This window comes from Portunus trituberculatus, chromosome 46 (assembly GCF_017591435.1).
Source record: "Portunus trituberculatus isolate SZX2019 chromosome 46, ASM1759143v1, whole genome shotgun sequence".
NCBI classification, from domain to species: Eukaryota; Metazoa; Arthropoda; class Malacostraca; order Decapoda; family Portunidae; genus Portunus; species Portunus trituberculatus.
The window spans coordinates 24174538-24195281 of NC_059300.1; the positions used below are offsets into that span (position 1 = coordinate 24174538).

The 20744-nt window shown below is 40.2% G+C and overlaps 3 protein-coding genes across 4 annotated transcripts in view; 1 reads left to right on the forward strand and 2 right to left on the reverse strand.

The window, feature by feature from the left end:
- The window catches only part of LOC123519944 (ATP-dependent RNA helicase DDX54-like), a 50862-nt gene extending 43581 nt beyond the window's left edge, over nucleotides 1-7281 (reverse strand). Inside the window, 1 exon segment of the mRNA XM_045281670.1 lies at nucleotides 7117-7281. The gene's annotated coding sequence lies outside the window, so the exon portion shown is untranslated.
- Nucleotides 7282-8676: 1395 nt separating this feature from the next.
- On the reverse strand, nucleotides 8677-17495 carry LOC123519862 (tubulin alpha-3 chain). The gene is made up of 4 exons (XM_045281453.1): nucleotides 16989-17495; nucleotides 10532-10721; nucleotides 10069-10291; nucleotides 8677-9856 (listed from the first exon to the last, which is right to left on the reverse strand). Exons 2-4 carry the CDS (start codon nucleotides 10532-10534, stop codon nucleotides 8727-8729), a joined length of 1356 nt encoding a protein of 451 aa, XP_045137388.1. The 5' UTR covers nucleotides 10535-10721; nucleotides 16989-17495; the 3' UTR covers nucleotides 8677-8726.
- Nucleotides 15816-20058, forward strand: LOC123519861 (tubulin alpha-3 chain-like). 2 transcript variants are annotated; one of them, XM_045281451.1, is made up of 4 exons: nucleotides 15816-16162; nucleotides 18045-18206; nucleotides 18447-18669; nucleotides 18879-20058. In XM_045281451.1, exons 2-4 carry the CDS (start codon nucleotides 18204-18206, stop codon nucleotides 20006-20008), a joined length of 1356 nt encoding a protein of 451 aa, XP_045137386.1. In that variant the 5' UTR covers nucleotides 15816-16162; nucleotides 18045-18203; the 3' UTR covers nucleotides 20009-20058. The 2 variants fall into 2 exon arrangements, with proteins under 2 accessions (XP_045137386.1, XP_045137387.1); XM_045281452.1 differs by lacking the exon at nucleotides 15816-16162 and adding an exon at nucleotides 17638-17891.
- Nucleotides 20059-20744: the final 686 nt, after the last annotated feature.

Genomic DNA, 20744 nt, shown 5'->3' on the forward strand with positions numbered 1-20744 from the left:
ACACATCAGCCACTTTAGCGGCAGACATAAGATCACTCTCTCCCCGTTCTTCCACATGCCTCAGAATATTAAAGGGTAACTTGTTCTTCCATTCTTCCAGGACCATTAGATTGAGCAACTCCGAAAAGGTGGTAATGTTAAGGGCGGCTAACCATTTCTTAAATTGTCTTAGTTTCTCACTAGCAAATTCAACATAGGTGTAAGAGTCTGGTTTCACATACTTTCGGAACTGTTGTCTGTATCCGTCAGAAGTGATAGAGTAGGCGTCTAGAATGTTACCTTTGATCTCTTCATATTCTACCTCATCACTAAGGCCGTTGTATACCCTATAAGCTTTTCCTACTAGCTTGGGGACAAGGAGAGACACCCACTGATCCTTGGGCCATTTATTCCTATCAAAAGCGCAAAATGACCCGTCAACATCAGATTCATCAAAAGGGGAACTAGCGGAGCAGCTGTAGCAGGATTAAAGCTTGCTAACTGTTTCTTTATATCTATTTCTTCCCTCTAAACTTAGCGTCATTTCGTAGGGCTAACTCCTGAATTTCTAACTCTTTCTCCTGCCTTTTAAGTTGTAACTGAAATTCTCTCTCTTCCTTTTCTGCCTGTAGTTGCATTTGTTTTTCCTGTAGTTGCATTTGTCTTTCTCTCTCTCTCTATCTTCTCTTTCTGCCTGCAGCTGCATCTCTTTCGCTTCTTTTTCTGCCTGTAGTTGCATTTCTTTTGTTTCTTTTTCTGCCTGTAGTTGCATTTGTTTTTCATGCATCCAGTATTTTAGTCTAAGCTTCTCAATTTCCTAATGACTTATCCTACTCTTATCCTGTTCTTCCTGGGGACTGTGTATTATAGTCCTCGTGGAGGCTGACATGGGAGTTAACTCTTCTATGGCATTTCCTAGCAACTGACCTTCTTGCACTAGATGTTCAACAACTACATTCTTAACGACTTCTTTAGTCATCTGAGACATGATGGGAACATCAAAATGTTTAGCGATGGTCTTCCATTGGTCCTTCTTTATATTAGCATCTTTAAGTTGTTCCAGAGAAGGGTCGGCACAAAATCTTCAACGTTAAACTGAGCGGAAGCCATATTAAATAGATGTTAAACCACAAAAAAAAAAATGATAAGCGAATTACTTAAGTGAGGAACTTGGCAGAGTGATAATAAAGGCAACCTTGAAATTACCTAGATTATACTTAAGTAAACACTTATGAGTACAATCACTAATGAGGGGTAAACTAGAGAATTACGGCATTAAGAGGGATCCGGATTACTCTAGTTACGAGACTTGAGAGTGAGGAGCGAATTGTACTGGGACTTGTTATTGATAAGGAGGCAGATTAGTCTGAGAGACTAGTTAAAATGGCCGATTCTAACTAGCGAGAAAAATTATCCACGAAGTGAGGGGATTGAGGGTTCGCATGAACATATGATGATCCCAACACTTGGATAACACTTATTACACACCTGCCTATGTGCAAAAAATAGAGATAAGTGCTATCGGTGAACACGCCTTTCTACCTGGTTTCCTGCTCTACCACTGCTATGCGATACCAATGAAAGTCACGAAGCACTTTTAACCCAGAGGGAGCCACTTGATCGCACAAAGGTAAATTTAAACCACACGCAGAGCAAGTCACAGAAAAAAAACACATCAAAGTCACAACACCACAGAAACACATAAAAAAATAATGTAATCACAGAAAAAAAGTCACTGGAAAAATGGAACACTGAACATGAGTTATAATGGTCCTGTCACGGTGTTGCTGACACTGTTATTGTTTTGAACAGGGGGAGTGAGTGATGCGCGTGTTGTCCACGAGAGGCACTGGTGTATTCAAAAGCCTGTCGGCTTGCATGATACAGCGGTGCTTTCAAACTTGGAAAAAATTACATGGATAAAACTTCGTTAAAGCAAGTTTGGTGTTCGTTAAACGAGCAGATTCGTTAAGCGGGGGTTACCTATATATATATATATATATATATATATATATATATATATATATATATATATATATATATATATATACAGTAAAAGTCCTTAAATCCGGAACCTTATAATCCGGAAAATTTGAAAGGCTGAGTTAAATATGTAAAAAGTAAGAAATAATAGTAATAAATATATAATAATAATAGCCGAAACCGAACATGTCATCACCGACATTGAGTTTAACACAAACTCGTAAGAGAAAAATATTTGGAGGTATTATAAGTGGTGTTTCATGTTTCTGTAGGTGATGTGCGTGCGTGCATGCGTGCGTGCGTGCGTGTGTGTGTGTGTGTTGCGGAGTCCTGTTATCTGCATGGGTGGTCCAGTTGGTGTACGCTCAACACCGGTGATGTGATTGGCTAGCGTATGATGTTGGAGGCCTTCCTTTCTTTTTGTTTTCCTTTATCAGACATCAGTAAATGTTTTACGTTATGAAATGTTTTGTATTATACTTAAAATTATTTTATAAAGTGTGACATAAGTATTGTGGACTGTATACATATTATGTGGGGTACAGTACAGTACAATCACTCAAACTTCACAGTATATGTGGATGGTGGAGTAGCCTACATAAAATAGTGAAATCACCTACACAAATACAAGTTGACAAGTAGGAAAAGAGCAATCATCACATATGGGCTGCCATAATGGATGGAAAGGCCCATGCCACTCCCCCCATAGTCTGGCAAATCTTCAAGAAAAAAAATAAAACCCTACATAAATCTTGTGTGGTGTGGTGAGGAAGTACACAGTGGACTGGTGGTAGTAGCAATCCCTGTAAGATGTTATGACAGTACTACAAAGAGATATAGCAAGTTGGGGTTAGTTTAGTGAGGTTTACATAGTACAGTGCTTACTCCAATTTTGCAAGAAATGGGGCAGCATTGTGAGTCACAAATTTGGAAATAGCAAAATTGGAAGTATAATCCCATGGGAAAAATTGAATATGGTGGATCCCTCGTCCATGGTCGCCTAATTTTTCAATATTTTCCTAATATTTTGCCCATATTCATATCACATATATATTGAGCCAGGTATCTTTCCATATAAATGATCACAGTGTTTGTACAATGGTTACGAGAATCAAAAATCTGTCCACCATAGGTTTTTACAGCTTTTTCAATTTTCTCACTGTTTTTAAACACCATTCCCACAGTTGATTCTCCCACACCAAACTCTCTGGAAATATCTCAGTTCCTTTTTCCATCTCTTTTCATCTTATCTTCATCTTCTGCTCCAAAGTTAGCCTAATGTTTTTCTTGGTTGGTGGCGCCATGTCGCACAAAGTCGAGCACAAGGATTCCTCCAAATTTGCAGAGAGAACTCCGTGGAGGTGTACATAAACCAATGGAAGGCGGGAGGGAGCGGGGCAGTGTTGCCAGATGAGCTTCATTGAATTACCACCAGATTTTTATGAAAACTAGCCAAAAACCACCCAACTATGATAAATATAATATAAATATGATAATAATATAGTATAATATGATAAATATGTATAAATTAATAAAATATTTCCTATATAATACAGTAATATATAATTTGCGGGAACGCTCTCTTTCCCGCCACCACTCGCAATACTGGGAGAAAGGAGCAAGATGGGGAAATTTTTAAAATGGCAATTTTTGGTCCTTGGTCGCAAAATTGGTGTATCGCAAAATTTGAACCCGCAAAAGTGGAGTAAGCACTGTACCCTCAAGATTTTAATCTTACTTTCAGCCTTACTATCTTACAATCCGGAAAATCCTAGAATCTGCAGTGTCTGAACCCCCATGACTTCCGGATTTCAGGACTTTTACTGTATGTATGTATGTATGTATGTATGTATATATATATATATATATATATATATATATATATATATATATATATATATATATATATATATATATATATATATATATACGCCACTAAACCTTCCCGACATTTAAATTTTCTTCAAGTACATTTATTTTTCTTCAAGCTATAAACTTGTATATCTATTGAGTTAAGTGACGAAAAATAAATGTACTTGAAGAAAATTTAAGTGTCGGGAAGGTTTAGTGGCGGGGGTTGGCAGGGCTGCCAACCGAACTAGCATTTTCGGCCTGGATTCTTTGGATGAACGGACTTTAGTTATATTGTACAGGGTTCGAGCGGGGCTCAGTGTCCTGTCTCCATATCTCCATTTATCCAATTTTTCCTTAAAGTTATGCACATTATGTGATGTAACAATTTCATTATTCAATGCATTCCACTTCTCACCGTTCTGTGTGGAAAACTGTATTTTCCAATATCCTTCACACACTGCCTCATCCTGATATTCTGTACATGACCTCTTATCCTATCGGGGAGGCGGTGGCATAGTGGATAAGGTGGTGAGCATGGGATCGGGCAGACGTCCACGCGTAGGTTCAAATCCCACCACGTACAGCCTTAAAACACTTTGTCATTTGTCAAGTGGTTTAAAGTTACCTACATATCACCATGATACCCAGGTTCTAGGTGGTTACACTCAAGATGAGCTTGGGCGGTGATATGGGCCCTAATATGGCTACCACTATAAATAAAATTGCCTGCGCCACTAATGGGCGGAAGCTGAACAGCGCTTCCCATACACTCTTCAAGTGTGCCTACAGGCGCTATAGGCCTTACCGTAAAAAAAGAAAAAAAAAAAAATCTTCTTCTGTCACCAGCACCAGGTCTTCCTTGTCTATCTTTTCAATGCCATTGACTATCTTGTACATTGTTATTAGGTCTCCTTATTCTCTTCTACCTTGTTAGGTAGGTGTGTTTGTTCATGTTTGTACATGTCACATCTTTTGTGCAAAGACAAAATAATTTATGGTGATGGGTTTTTTTGTTTGAGCATGCAGTAACTCACCAATAAAATAAAATAAAATTAAATAAATCTTGCCAATCACTAAAGTTTGTGGAAAAAGAAGAGACTCCATTTCAAATATTTGAATCATTCCATGGAAGATCTCTGTCTGTGGCTATTTCCATTCCATCGCCAGATTTTATGAAAGAAATAAGGTAGTGACAGGTTAGGCTAGTTTGCTATGGACAAACCAGTTTAACTGAGTTAGATCAAGTTAATTTATTATGTCTCAGTGGTTTGTGTTGCCTAACTAGGTTACTACTTACTACATAAACTAGGTTGGCTTAGCCCAGTCCAGTCCAAATTCTTTAGATACTCTTGTGGTACTTTGTGATGACGAAATTGATACACTTCGTTTTTTTTATATTAACCTTTGGTTAATGTGCAGAAGAGCTCTCCCTTACCAATCTCTTCAAAGTAGTCATTATGAAGAAGTTATAATAGTATACTTGTGATGTATAAAGATTTCGGAAGGCGGTCGACCTTACGTAGGTCACACTGCTTTCTTGAGAATCACCCATCTCCGCCAGAATCTAAGACCGTAACAGACCCGTTCATTGTGGTACGCAGGTGAAACTGAGCCTCGCAACACCTCAGTCACGTACCTCTGCCCTGACAGGAACAAGTTCCTATTACATGTGAATTGACAAAATGTCATCAACATATGTGTTATGAGACAAAAATGTACATAATGCACCACCTTTCTCGTCTTTTTCCTCAATTCACACTTACATTCATGTACTTCTATTAATTTTCAAACATGAACGCTCGTCATTGGTTCCTGAGCGCAGATATCAGCGCAGGTATCAATCCGCGATGAAGGATGAGGGTAACACGTGTACATGTGCCCAGTCCTTACCCTGCACCCGCCATGACACGCTGTGAAGTCTGTGATCTCGGCTTGCTGGAGTTTGCTGTCAAGTACAGCGGAAAGGTTGCGAATTTGATTGCTGGGAAATCATTGCTCCTGCGATGCAAGTCAGTGTACAATCGAGAACAAGGGCCAGCCAGGACCTTCATCCTTTCATTAAGGTATTGTGAGGAGGGGTATTGGTAGAGGTAGGGCATACTGTGTGGAGCTATAAGAGAACCGGTGTGGGGGGACGGAAGCTGCCCCAAAGCAAGGATACGTTAGGTTAGGTTTATGTTAGGGTTAGGTTAGTGTTGTAGGGTGGGGTCCGGGGGGCACAGCCTCCCCGGTTAGGTTAGGTTTATGTTAGGGTTAGGTTAGTATTATAGGGGGTTAGTTAGGTTGGGTTACGTTAGGTTAGGTTAGGTTTATGTTAGGGTTAGGTTAGTGTTGTAGGGGGAAGGTTAGGTTAGGTTACGTTAGGTTAGGTTTATTTTAGGGTTAGGTTAGTGTTGTAGGGGGGTTCCGGGGGGGCGCAGCCCCCCGGTTAGGTTAGGTTACCTTAGGTTAGGTTTATGTTAGAGTTAGGTTAGTGTTGTAGGGGGAGGGTTATGTAAAACTTCCCTGTATTTAGGGATATTTTCAAACATTTGGGGAAATGTCCTTAGATTTTTCAAAGTTCATATATCACTCAAATAAATATAGCTCCTCCCCTAAAACCCCCGATTTCCCACAGGCCCCCAAACTTGCTAGGACTGGGAAGGGATAATTTCAGTGAAAATTATTCTTTTTTTTTTCTTGAAAACGGCGGTTTTTGTCCTTAGATTGTTTCCGACCCCCATAAATCACCTCTTTTGGCTCCCCCCCACCCAAAAACCCCAAGCTTGTTGGTGTTGGGGGGAAGGGGGTGGAGAAAGGGAGAGGGGACTTCTTATGCATTTTTACCTAACCTTTTTCTCGTTTCCCTAAAAAAAATAAGTACTTACTGAAGGGATAGACCATGCAATTTGATGGAAAGGGAGAGGGGGAATAAAAACAAGGTATAATTTGCGACGAAAACAAAATACAGATTTATTCAAAACGTGTCAAAAAATATCAGAAAAAAAAAATCTTATGTTCGGAAGTGAGAGTGTGGTGAAAAAGTAAAAATTTACCTTTTACATAAAGTACAGCGAGAATACTAACCCAACATGAAGTCGTGTCCTGGGTTATTCTGACAGACCAATAGCAAGCATTAATCCATCTGTTATGACAATTACAACCCTCTATCGAATACCCTCTTCATCTATATCCCTAATGTCTAATCAATGTAAATATGAAGTCTTATCTTTGAAATGGTATTCCATTAGGATCACGATGTCTAACAGAGATCTTATGACACTACTTCACAGCATTTGTGCATTTCAGTCTTTCTCTTACCTTTTCCTTCACAATCAGAAAAGTGTATGATGTTTTTCACCACTGTCCTCAGAATACACCAAAAGGACACACAGCCCTCAATACGCCAAGGATTCTGAACCGTCAGCCAGTCACCGTCAGGACACACGACACACGTGCCGACATGCGAGACTTGTAGGCAACGTACAATCTCGGTATTAGTCTAACTTAAAAGATATCCAGAAATTCCAATTTTCATACTAGAATATTGTTAGAAATCATGTTTTACAAAATCAATAACTATTCATGAAGTTTTCATACATATTCTAGCCACAATTTCTTTTTATCTATAAAACCGTACGAAGTACTAAACTAACCACACTGCAGTGGCTGTGTTTACACCTAACCCAGTATGTAATTTGCGCAATTCATCATCAGCGCAGTCAATCATACTTTCAGATGTTTAACATAACATAACATAACATAAATAATAGGATAACAAAGGGCCACCAGGGCCCATCTAGGTTATCCTGTATCAGTCGCACAGCGACCTCGTCATCAGTACTTAAAGATACACTTACAAGTACACAATACATTATATACTAATTCTAAATATTTGGCCCATTAACAGGACTAAGTCCTGCAGCGAAATCCTCTACAATCTGTGATCCCCATACATGGGGATCATGTCTTATTTAACTATAGTAAATTTCTTATAAAAACTATCATGCAGTGCTATACATAATTATAAATCTAATAAATTTAAGTGCTTATCTAATCTGTTTTTAAACATTGTCAAACTAGTGTTATTTACAACCGTCTCTGGCAATGCATTCCAGAAGTCTATGACTAAAGAAATATTTTCTTATATCTAACCTGCAGCCTTGCTTTCTAATCTTCCTGCCATGATTTCTAGTCCTATTTCCCTCCTCTAAGGTAAAGAAAGATACCTTTTGATAACTTTTGGTAGCAGGCCTGATGTATCACCAATTCTTATCTATATTTGTATTATTTGTGTGGCATTTACCTTTTAAATGTGCTTCAAAAATGTATTTTGGCTCTTGATTTTTCCAGCCTCTTTAAAAAAAATGAAAACTTACGACTGACGGATGCACTGACGCTTCTAGTAGGTTGTTCTACCTACTCAGGTAATAAATACATTATTCTCTGACAAAAACTTTGCTTTCTAACGTTGTCTTAAGATATTGCTTTATCATCTTGTGCACCCTTTTTTTTTTTTTCTTTTCTAAAACTAGAAACGTCAATTTTCATTTTATAGATATTTATCTGCAGATGTTCTAGTCTAAGTGTGCAAGTGCCCATAGGTATTCCATTCTGAATCTTTCCACGTTTAGATCTTCTGGTTGCCATTTTTTTTTTTTTTTTTTACTTCGTATTATAACCATACCTGATTAGCTAATGGATCTCTTACGTCGAATTCCACTTTATTACCCCTAACTAGTCTTTTAAACCCAAATGGTCCCTTTCCAAGTCCACTGCCACTAATAGAATAAAAGTGATTGGTGTCCCATTGCTCTCAGCATACCTTTTAAACCTACCTACTTCACACTTATTTAATTTAAGGATAAACCAAAACATACATGGTAATTAAAGTTTATTCAGGGACAGTCTCAGAAGAAATGTATTAAGAATTAGTACTCTTCTCCCTCCTCCTCGCCTTCAGCGTCAGCAGAGTCAACGCCCACCTCCTCGTAGTCCTTCTCCAGGGCAGCAAGGTCTTCACGAGCTTCTGTGAACTCGCCCTCCTCCATACCCTCACCAACGTACCAGTGCACGAAGGCGCGCTTGGCGTACATCAGGTCAAACTTGTGGTCAAGGCGTGCCCAAGCCTCGGCGATGGCAGTCGTGTTGGACAGCATGCACACGGCACGGGACACCTTGGCCAGGTCACCACCAGGCACCACAGTTGGTGGCTGGTAGTTGATGCCCACCTTGAACCCAGTAGGACACCAGTCCACGAATTGGATGCTCCTCTTCGTCTTGATGGTTGCGATGGCGGCGTTCACGTCCTTGGGTACCACGTCACCACGGTACAACAGGCAACATGCCATGTACTTGCCGTGACGCGGATCGCACTTCACCATCTGGTTAGCAGGCTCGAAGCAAGCATTGGTGATCTCAGACACTGACAGCTGCTCATGGTAGGCCTTTTCCGCAGAGATGACAGGAGCGTAAGTCACCAAGGGGAAGTGAATCCTGGGATAGGGCACCAAGTTGGTCTGGAACTCGGTCAGGTCAACGTTCAAGGCACCATCGAAACGCAGAGAAGCTGTGATGGAGGACACGATCTGGCCGATCAGGCGGTTCAGGTTGGTGTAAGTTGGGCGCTCGATGTCAAGATTCCTGCGACAGATATCATATATTGCTTCGTTGTCAACCATGAAGGCACAGTCGGAATGTTCCAGAGTCGTATGGGTGGTCAGAATGGAGTTATAGGGCTCGACAACAGCAGTGGCAACCTGAGGTGCGGGGTAGATGGCGAATTCGAGCTTGCTCTTCTTACCATAATCAACAGACAACCTTTCCATGAGCAGGGAAGTGAAGCCAGAGCCAGTGCCACCACCAAAGGAATGGAAGATAAGGAAACCCTGAAGGCCAGTGCAGTTGTCTGCCAGCTTACGAATACGGTCCAGAACAATATCCACAATCTCTTTCCCAATGGTGTAGTGGCCACGAGCGTAGTTGTTGGCAGCATCCTCCTTACCAGTAATGAGTTGCTCGGGGTGGAATAGCTGTCTGTATACTCCAGTTCTGATCTCGTCTAGAAAGGAATATCGAAAATTAACTCACTGCTAAAGTTCGCTCCTGGCAATTTTACCTTAAAAAAAAATGCAATAGTTATGAAATAAATCAGACTGAATTTCTGATGACTAATTCAAATCATAATTAATATATGTATAACTAGCTATTAAGCACGGGAATCTATTATAAACCAAGCTAATATAATAATTGTAGGTCTAAAATGATACATACCGATAACAGTTGGCTCCAAATCTACGAACACTGCACGGGGAACATGCTTGCCCGATCCAGTCTCGCTGAAGAAAGTGTTGAAAGAATCATCATTTCCACCGATGGTCTTGTCAGAGGGCATCTGGCCATCAGGCTGGATTCCGTGCTCCAAGCAGTACAGTTCCCAGCAGGCATTGCCCATCTGGGCACCAGCCTGCCCAACGTGGATTGAAATACACTCACGCTGAAAAATGGAGAAACATATTGTAAAAAATAATCAGGCAGAACTTCATCTAACACAACGCACTTTCGTTTCAATAAAACACCGGTTACCGGCATGCCATTATCCACACCCGCCAGGCGCGACGCGACAAAGAGAAAACAGTATTAGTACTTTTACGACGATTACCAAATAGAATACCGCCGTTGGTTAACATCCGGAATATCCCTCATACAACAAATACCTATGTAACTGAGCACTTACCATTTTGATAAAGTGAAAGGTTTATTGTCGGTCTCCCGAGGTACTGTAGACGCTGTCCTCGTGATGTCGCGACTGCTCCGCACTTGTCCGAGAATATGGTATATATATGAAGGCTGACGTCACCAGCTTCTTCTCTGATTGGTCCGTTTAGGAGAAGCAGGACTTCTCATTGGTTCAGTTCAGCGGGAGCCTAGCGGAGCCATTTGAAAGTATATTGAAATCAATACACTGTAACATGTCTTTTTAGCTCATAGATAAGATACATACTGTGATTGTATTTGTCAAGAACCTTGAATTAACTCGCGTGAGTCCATACAAAAAGAAACAGTAAGAAGAATACCTTTGTTTTCATAGTGCTAAGGTGGCAGGAGTGGCGGGCGGTTTCATGACGTCATGACTCATGAGTTCTCCACTTTGAGAGGGCAGGAATTTTGATTGGGTTAGAATGGTGGCGGTGGTTTTTGCAGATATTAGGGAAATCAATATCTGATGCGCATTATGGAGATTGCAAAAATGAGTTTCTGCTTGAGGACTAAGTTAACCTGAATGTTTTTTTTTTTTTATGATAGATTGCATTTCCTGTCTTTCCTTGTTTCTCCAACATCCTTTCACCTTTAGCCTCTTAGCTTTTGCCCTCTTGACTTGCCTTTCCTGCCACCGAGACTGCTGGCAGTAAAAGCTGAAAATGAGAGAAAACCGTACAACCTCCTACATTCTTGTAATATTTCATTGTATCAAACTAGTCCTTCTAGTCGAAGCATATATAGAGACTGGGAAGTATCGGCTGGTTGGCGGGAAGTGAATGTAAACAAACAGCTACCCAACAAGATGTCTTCCTCTGGAGACGATGACGATTGCGATCAAATTGAATCATCACAGGTAATCAGTCCTCACCTCCAACACCACCCAGCATAGAGGGAAGCAGTCAACGGAGAGTGGCAGCTATCTCATCGATCGCCGATTTGCGTAATTTTTTTTTTTTTTTTCTGTAGAATTCACTTTTAGGGGTCCCAGATGTGCTCTTTTTCCCTCACCATCTCCAAAATCTTCTTTTCTACATCGACTCCACATTTTCAAACCTTTCTCCGTGACGTCACAACGTAAACAAAGTTGCATATTGACTGAACAACACCAACATGTTGGTCTTGCTTTGCGACTTTTTTTTTTTTTTTTTCAGTCGCTAGGCACCGATATTCGGTCGGAAACTCTACCGATTTGCAATTTCAATCGCAAATTGACGCGTGTAAACCCGCCCTTAAGAATAAAGGAATTCCGTATGTATGTAGAACAGACGGCTTGTTTCTCCTTCAAAAACAAACGCGGTTACATGCTGGCTGGTGCCTCCCTGTTCCTCTCCTCAGGCCTCTAGCCTTTCCTCTGTTTTCGTCATTTAACCAGGTGCTATCTTGTCTAGTCGCTATTTGGTTGATTGAGAAAAGAGCAGCAGTAGAGACATGTCTATTTCCTGCTTGCAGACGTTAATTTGACAGTGGAGTGTTTTAATTATCGGGGCTGGGAGAGTTCATCAACACGCAGCTGTTGATGTCCGAATCCTCTGTCGTGACTTAAGGAAGGTGCATTTTAGCTTCAAGACATGCTCTCTGACTTCATCCATGAAACATTCATAATTTGTCGTTAGATTTTTTTCAGTAAAATTAAACTTGTAGTAGATTTTATATCAACAATAGAGAAATGAAGATGGAAATGCGGACGTTGACGACTTGACGATGAGAGAGAGAGAGAGAGAGAGTGAGGGGGAAGGCAAGGGATCACGCGGAACGTGTTCATTTCCACAGCTGTCACCTTGGCTTTGTCGCAGAGAATAAGCTAACTCCAGTTCTGTGCTAGCATCATAAGTCTACACAATCATACATTATACAGTGTAGAAGCCGTGAGCAAAATAGAAAGTAAGACGAGTAATATCATTCTGCAGGTGGTTTCGACTGGATGCGTGGACGTCAGCGAAATGGAAGGCAAGGAGGATTTTTTTTTTTTTATGTAAGAGGAGAAGGCTGGCCAAGAAAAAAAAAAAAAAAACTTAATTGCCAGTCCCCTTGCAAGTCCGAAAGAGTTAAGATGGATTCACACGTGTCAATATGCTTCTGGAAATGCTGGCCGCTTATAAAAGTATCGACAGACGCCTGCTTGACGGAAAACGTACACACAAAGCGACAGGGAAGTATCGGCTGGTTGGCCTACATTTCTTATAAGAAAAGTTTTCATCTCAGGCTCAGCGAAAGACTAAGCATAATCGCGATCAAATTAGATCACAAGCATTCAGTCCTCATCTCCAACAATACCCTGCAAAGAGGCAGTCATCGTAGAGTGGCAGATATCTCATCGAATGTAGTTGTACAGTACATGGGGTGTTTTTGTTGTACTACTCATTTTTCGGGTCCCAGACATGATATTTGTTCCTCACTGCCTCTAACATCTTCCTCCCTGCCTCTGGACACCCACATGTTCAAACCTTCCGTGACGTCACAATGTAAACAATGCTGCTAGCGGCTGGATACAATGATTGATTGATTGGTAACTTTATTGTTGTAGCAGTGTATACAACAAGGAAGAAGGTCCGGTCATGCCGACCACCCCCTAAACATGGAACAAAAAGTGATTTTGTGGGCAACCTCCCTATCATGAATAGCACAAGAACGGGCTGTGTTAGGTTTAGAAGGTTTAAGTTGAGAATAGAAAAACAGAGAAGAATGTATGCCTTCATGCCAAACACTATCACCCCGTGCTATGGGCTGAGCGCATAGAAATAGGTCTCTGACACGGAAACGGTAATCATTCCATGGAAAATCAGTTTAGCACCTCGATTAGATAACTGGCAGAGGAAAACGCCAGAGGCACCTTCGTTCTGGGGATTCTAAGGAGGGATTAGAGAAATAGGACAAAATACAGATATGAGATTGTGATCAGAGGAGTGTAACGGAGAAGATGGGTAATAACACAAGTAGAAGGAATAGAGGTAAGGAAAAGATCAAGAATGTTGGGTGTCTAGGAATAATTTTACACTATTGCAAATGGAGCTAAACAGCCAAATAACAACGATGAAAATAAAAGCGGAACTGGAGGTTAAAACAATGAACCGAAACAGAGAGAGAGAGAGAGAGAGAGAGAGAAGGAGGCGGTCTGAGTCTGTCTGACGTAACAGACTAGTCCCCCGTAGTGCCTGACAGCAGGTTGTGTCTACCACAAGAGTCGATACCAACAGGCTAAAGCAGTGATAGTCAACCTGGGTGCATGGTGCACCCCAGGGTGCATGATTTTTTTCAAAGGGTACATGGAAATAATGGGGTACATGGAGGGGTACATGACAAGGCTAGTGTGTACAAGAATGCACACTACGAAAAGGTGTTTTAGGAAGAAAATTGTAAGTGTAATGTAAGAAATTAATTTCTTCTCTAATCTGGTGGATATTAAAACAAAAAAGCGAAACCAGTTACAAGATGTGGATTCTCTGATGAGGGGGGCACTGGAAAGTGAAATAAAACCTCGCTTTGAAAAGATTGTTGGAACAATGCAGCAGCAACCCAGCCACTGAATATAAAACCTTTTTAATTTGCTGTTTTATAACTTGTGTGTATACAATGTGATATTCCATTTGTATTTTTTTTTCAAACCATTTGAAAAATCACATTATTTGTACATTTAAAAATAGAAATACAAAAGGTATACACATATAATTATATTGTTTTATTATACAGTTACCACCTATATAATTGTTTAGGACCAAGTAGCTATTTTTTATATTTAAAATAGAGACCTAATACTTTTATTTATATATTTTCTGTCTTAAAAATAAAAAACAATGTGATTTTTTTTTTTTTTTTTTTTTTTTTTGTCGACGGCGCTAGGGTACATGAATTTTTCAAGAGCTCCCGGAAGGGTGCATGATCTTAGAAAAGGTTGAAGAACACTGGGCTAAAGGACCTTCCATGCCAGATAAATTAATGTTAGACGAATAGCTGAATTCAACAACCCACAGTCACTGCCGTAGTTGAAGATGATTGATTTCTAGTAAAGAAAAGATAGATAAAATAGATTTAATAAAAATCATAAAGAAATATTTAAAGTACAACATAGCGGTCATAATGACACCACTGAAGACAATCAACTTTTTTTTTTTCTTTTTTTATTCCTGCAAATTTAAAGTGCGAATACGAAATCAAGGAGTGTTGTTCAGTTTTTCTTGCTGCGCTTATCCAGTTATCTCCTCTCATCCTAAATTATCCTCCTTCCATTGCGTATGCCGGAGTAATCCGTCTGAAATGGACAACAATATAACGGCTGAAAAACTACTCAATCTCTCACGATATACGTGATGTGTACATGTCAATAACATACCAGCATTATGTTATGTATACTACTACTACTACTACTACTACTACTACTACTACTACTACTACTTTCTACCACCACCACTACTATTACTACAACCACTACTACTACTACTACTACTACTACTTTTTATTGTTAATAATAATAATAATAATAATAATAATAATAATATTATTATTATTATTATTATTATTATTATTATTAATTATTGTTATTACTAATATATTATTGTTGTTGTCATTATTAATGTTAATAATAATAATATTATTATTAATAATAATATATTACAATATTAATAATAGAAAAATAATAAAAATAATAATAATAATAATAATGATAATAATAATAATAATAATAATAATAATAACAACAACAACAATAATAATAATAATAATAATGATGATGATGATGATGATGATGATGATGATGATGATAATAATAATAATGATAATAGTAATAACAATAATAATAATGATAATAATAGTAATAATAACAATAATAATAATGATAATAATAATAATAATAACAATAATAATAATAATAATAATAATATTATTATTATTATTATTATTATTATGTTATCATCATCATCATTGATCATCATTGGCAGCACCAGCAAAGGCAGAAGCAGGAGCAGCAGCGCTACCATAATCATTAGTAGCACCAATATCATCCTTATTCAGAAAGATTGAATACAGGGGGGAGACAGGAGAGACAGTTCGGAGGTGGAAAGGAGGAAGAGAAAGGCACGGAGAGAGGTAAACCTGGACATTCTTTACAGTGTTGCCACATTACTGACATTATCAAATTCGTAATACAAGAATTGATCTAATGTATCTAACAACTCCATTTCTAGGTATACTATTTACAAGATCAATGAATGATTTCTTCAATAGGAATTATACAGCGTCCTGCTATTCACTTGTACTGGATTTTTTTTTTTCCATGAACTATAGATGAACCGTTCGTTCTACCGCAATTTGATAACTACCTTTAGTACAACAATGTCAAATCTTGTAAAAAGAAGACAGATCTTGTTGGAATCTTAGGATAAGTAGAGAAAAGATCTTGCTGGATAGAGACTATGGCATATAACAGAGAGAGAGAGAGAGAGAGAGAGAGAGAGAGAGAGAGAGAGAGAGAGAGAGAGAGAGAGAGAGAGAGAGAGAGAGAGAGAATGGAACCCAGTGTTGTTTTCAAGGTTATGAGAACAAGGTGGGGATCAATCAATAACAGGAAAAGTTCTAAAGGAGACCACTTTTCAAGGGGCACTTGGTGTTGAACGTAAGTGAGTTGCAAGTTACCGATTTGCAGATCTCAAGGACTGCTAATTCACTTTCTTCCCACTAGTTTCTGGGATAAAAGTACTCGAAGACGTTCCTATGTAAATGTAGTCTGTGTAATAAATCAAACGTAAAGTAATATCATACATACTCCACATCGATATGGCAGGGCATGGCTGCGACCGTTACGGGGCGGAAGCCAGCTGGGGGAGGATTGTAACGGCCTTCCCGCCTGACAACAGCGGGCTGATTTCTCCCAGTAAGAATTAGCTATATAGGTTAGGTTGTTTAGACTTCCCATACCTGGACTCGCTCTAACTTTATCAAACATGTCTGTGTATGCAGACTGGGCGTGTTCTGTATCAGTAACGAAATTTGACGGTTATCTAACCTGGATACAATAAATATATTTTCATGGTATTGTATTTTCATTTCCAGGAAATCGTTTCAGTTCAAGAACATACTATTGTTACTAGCTTACGATTTAAACAGCTCTACTAAGAGAGAGAGAGAGAGAGAGATCATTAATTCATTACGCCATAGCGTCAGGCATATATACAATAGATGGCCCAGAGGTGTGAATGGGTGCGTGTGTGCTCCAATTTCCAGCATGTAAATAATTATAGCAGACTTATGCAGGCTAAACGAAAAATATATCGTGTTTAAAGCCTGTATTCAGCTTCATCCGTATCTCCCCATCACCGTTCCCGCCTCCAGAGTCTCCTGCCTGCCATAAAACTGCTGCCAGGTTCCCACTCACCAATCCTGCCAGACTACTGAAAATCATTACTATCATAATATCCACCACACTTCCTGCGTATTCATACTTCATTTGTGATATGCCATTTACGCAGTACAGCTTAGGATTACACCGTCTCGTGGAATAATAATTTCACCAAAATACAGTAAGACCACAAAGTCGTTCTACCGTAACCGGCAAATATTGTGGTAGCACAACAAAATGCCGCACACTGCCATCAGCTACTATTCGTGAATGTTCTCTGTCCACTCCAGTCCATAGCCTACTTCTAGCTACAGCCACCAGCTTGACGTTTGTTGAAATAAAGTATTGTATAATATAAGTACACACACACACACACACACACACACACTCGTCTTGTTTGATAGTACGCCACCATAGTACCATCCACCTTTTGTTTTTCCTGTCCTTGACGCAACATGAACACAGCCATGGCCATGTAGAATAATGATGGCTTAAAATGAAGGAAATAAAAAGCATTGTTCAGGAGTGAATCATCACTGACTCACTGAATGATGATTCTCCATAGAACTAAATCTGTAAGATATGATAGGGTTTATAGCAATGCCGGAAATGTTATCGGTTTGGGAGGTAAATCAATACACCTCTGCTTTATAATGGTTAAATTTGTAATTTTGAACGTTCCCGCCAGACACGCCCTATATTCATGTTCATCACTAAACTCACCCACTCATTGTTAAAATTGCTTGACAGATTGTGGAGGCAATGCTATCCCGTCATAGAACATTTTTCTTCGTTCAATAGCGTTATTGATATAGTAGATGATGGAGTATTTTATTATTTTGTGGTGATAGAAGGACATTCTAGGTGTTCTGTTGCATTGTGGGACTGAGTCACCAGCCTCGCCTGTCTGGCGCCTTCTCACTCCTCCCTCGCCCACACTGCGCGCTTTGTTTGTAATCCCACCACCAACATGAAGACATAATTATTCTTCTTAATTTTTCTTTCGGTATAGATTCAGGAAAGCCAAATCATGATTTCTAATTAATTGAAAGACAAAATACTTAATTACAAGATAAAAAGACATGTTACAGTGTATTGATTTCAAAATATACTTTCAAATGGCTCCACTGGGTTCCCGCCGAACTGAACCAATGAGAAGTCCTGCTTCTCCTAAACGGACCAATCAGAGAAGAAGCTGGTGACGTCAGCCTTCATATATATACCAAATTCTCGGACAAGTGCGGAGCAGTCGCGACATCACGAGGACAGCGTCTACAGTACCTCGGGAGACCGACAATAAACCTTTCACTTTATCAAAATGGTAAGTGCTCAGTTACATAGGTATTTGTTGTATGAGGGATATTCCGGATGTTAACCAACGGTGGTATTCTATTTGGTAATCGTCGTAAAAGTACTAATACTGTTTTCTCTTTGTCGCGTCGCGCTTGGCGGGTGTGGATAATGGCATGCCGGTAACCGGTGTTTTATTGAAACGAAAGTGCGTTGTGTTAGATGAAGTTCTGCCTGATTATTTTTTTTACAATATGTTTCCATTTTTCAGCGTGAGTGTATTTCAATCCACGTTGGGCAGGCTGGTGCCCAGATGGGCAATGCCTGCTGGGAACTGTACTGCTTGGAGCACGGAATCCAGCCTGATGGCCAGATGCCCTCTGACAAGACCGTCGGTGGAGGCGATGATTCTTTCAACACTTTCTTCAGCGAGACTGGGTCGGGCAAGCATGTTCCCCGTGCAGTGTTCGTAGATTTGGAGCCAACTGTTATCGGTATGTATAATTTTAGACCTACGATTATTATATTAGCTTGGTTTATAATGAATTCCCGTGCTTAATAGCTAGTTATACATAAATTAATTATTATTTAAATTAGTCATCAGAAATTCAGTCTGATTTATTTCATAACTTGCATTTTTTTTAAGGTGAAATTGCCAGGAGCGAACTTTAGCAGTGAGTTAATTTTCGATATTCCTTTCCAGACGAGATCAGAACTGGAGTATACAGACAGCTATTCCACCCCGAGCAACTCATTACTGGTAAGGAGGATGCTGCCAACAACTACGCTCGAGGCCACTACACCATTGGGAAAGAGATTGTGGATATTGTTCTGGACCGTATTCGTAAGCTGGCAGACAACTGCACTGGCCTTCAGGGTTTCCTTATCTTCCATTCCTTTGGTGGTGGCACTGGCTCTGGCTTCACTTCCCTGCTCATGGAAAGGTTGTCTGTTGATTATGGTAAGAAGAGCAAGCTCGAATTCGCCATCTACCCCGCACCTCAGGTTGCCACTGCTGTTGTCGAGCCCTATAACTCCATTCTGACCACCCATACGACTCTGGAACATTCCGACTGTGCCTTCATGGTTGACAACGAAGCAATATATGATATCTGTCGCAGGAATCTTGACATCGAGCGCCCAACTTACACCAACCTGAACCGCCTGATCGGCCAGATCGTGTCCTCCATCACAGCTTCTCTGCGTTTCGATGGTGCCTTGAACGTTGACCTGACCGAGTTCCAGACCAACTTGGTGCCCTATCCCAGGATTCACTTCCCCTTGGTGACTTACGCTCCTGTCATCTCTGCGGAAAAGGCCTACCATGAGCAGCTGTCAGTGTCTGAGATCACCAATTCTTGCTTCGAGCCTGCTAACCAGATGGTGAAGTGCGATCCGCGTCACGGCAAGTACATGGCATGTTGCCTGTTGTACCGTGGTGACGTGGTACCCAAGGACGTGAACGCCGCCATCGCAACCATCAAGACGAAGAGGACCATCCAATTCGTGGACTGGTGCCCTACTGGGTTCAAGGTGGGCATCAACTACCAGCCACCAACTGTGGTGCCTGGTGGTGACCTGGCCAAGGTGTCCCGTGCCGTGTGCATGCTGTCCAACACGACTGCCATCGCCGAGGCTTGGGCACGCCTTGACCACAAGTTTGACCTGATGTACGCCAAGCGCGCCTTCGTGCACTGGTACGTTGGTGAGGGCATGGAGGAGGGCGAGTTCACAGAAGCTCGTGAAGACCTAGCTGCCCTGGAGAAGGACTACGAGGAGGTGGGCGTTGACTCTGCTGACGCTGAAGGCGAGGAGGAGGGAGAGGAATACTAGTTCTGAATACATACCTTCTGAAACTCACTTCAAATAAATATTGAAATTTATTAGTTGTATTTTTAATGCTTTATGAATGTCGGTGAGGTATAATGTGTACTTTTCGCACATGATTCCGCTTAATATAAAGTGGCACAACGAATGACTGGTGTGCTTAGAGGTAAGTGTTGGGATGGCTGGTTAACGCATCATTGCCGATATTTTTATCTTCACGTTTCAATTATTGGATTATTTTGTAAACGTGAATTGTCAATGTAACGAATATGACAACCAAGGAGTCGGAAGTTCGTAGCTGAAGTTCAAATTTGATCTCTGCAATATTAAAGTAACCATTCCTTTTGTATGTGAACGACACTACAATGTTAAATTGACTAAGAATGATCTAGTGTGTGTGTATGTATGTATATGTATAATATATATATATATATATATTATATATATATATATATATATATATATATATATTATATATATATAGATAGATAGATAGAGATAGATAGAGATAGATAGATAATGCGTGACATGGGAGGAGGAGGATGAATCATGGGAGAGATGAGTTCTGGACACGTCATCCCGGACGCACCCCACTCTACTGCTCCGCTCCACTCTCTCCAGCCACACCCCTGATCTCCCACCCCACCAGATCATCCTCAAAGGGTTCCTTCATATTAATGCTTTTAGCTTACACTCCCTTCATCCTCTTTCCCCTTCCCCGGTGATGTTATCAACACCTTTG

Excerpts from the sequence above, each read along its gene's own strand:
- LOC123519862 (XM_045281453.1), bottom strand. Across the intron at positions 9,857-10,068 it reads TTTGGAGCCAACTGTTATCG|ACGAGATCAGAACTGGAGTA; the intron begins GTATGTATCATT and ends ATTCCTTTCTAG.
- LOC123519861 (XM_045281451.1), top strand. Across the intron at positions 18,670-18,878 it reads TTTGGAGCCAACTGTTATCG|ACGAGATCAGAACTGGAGTA; the intron begins GTATGTATAATT and ends ATTCCTTTCCAG.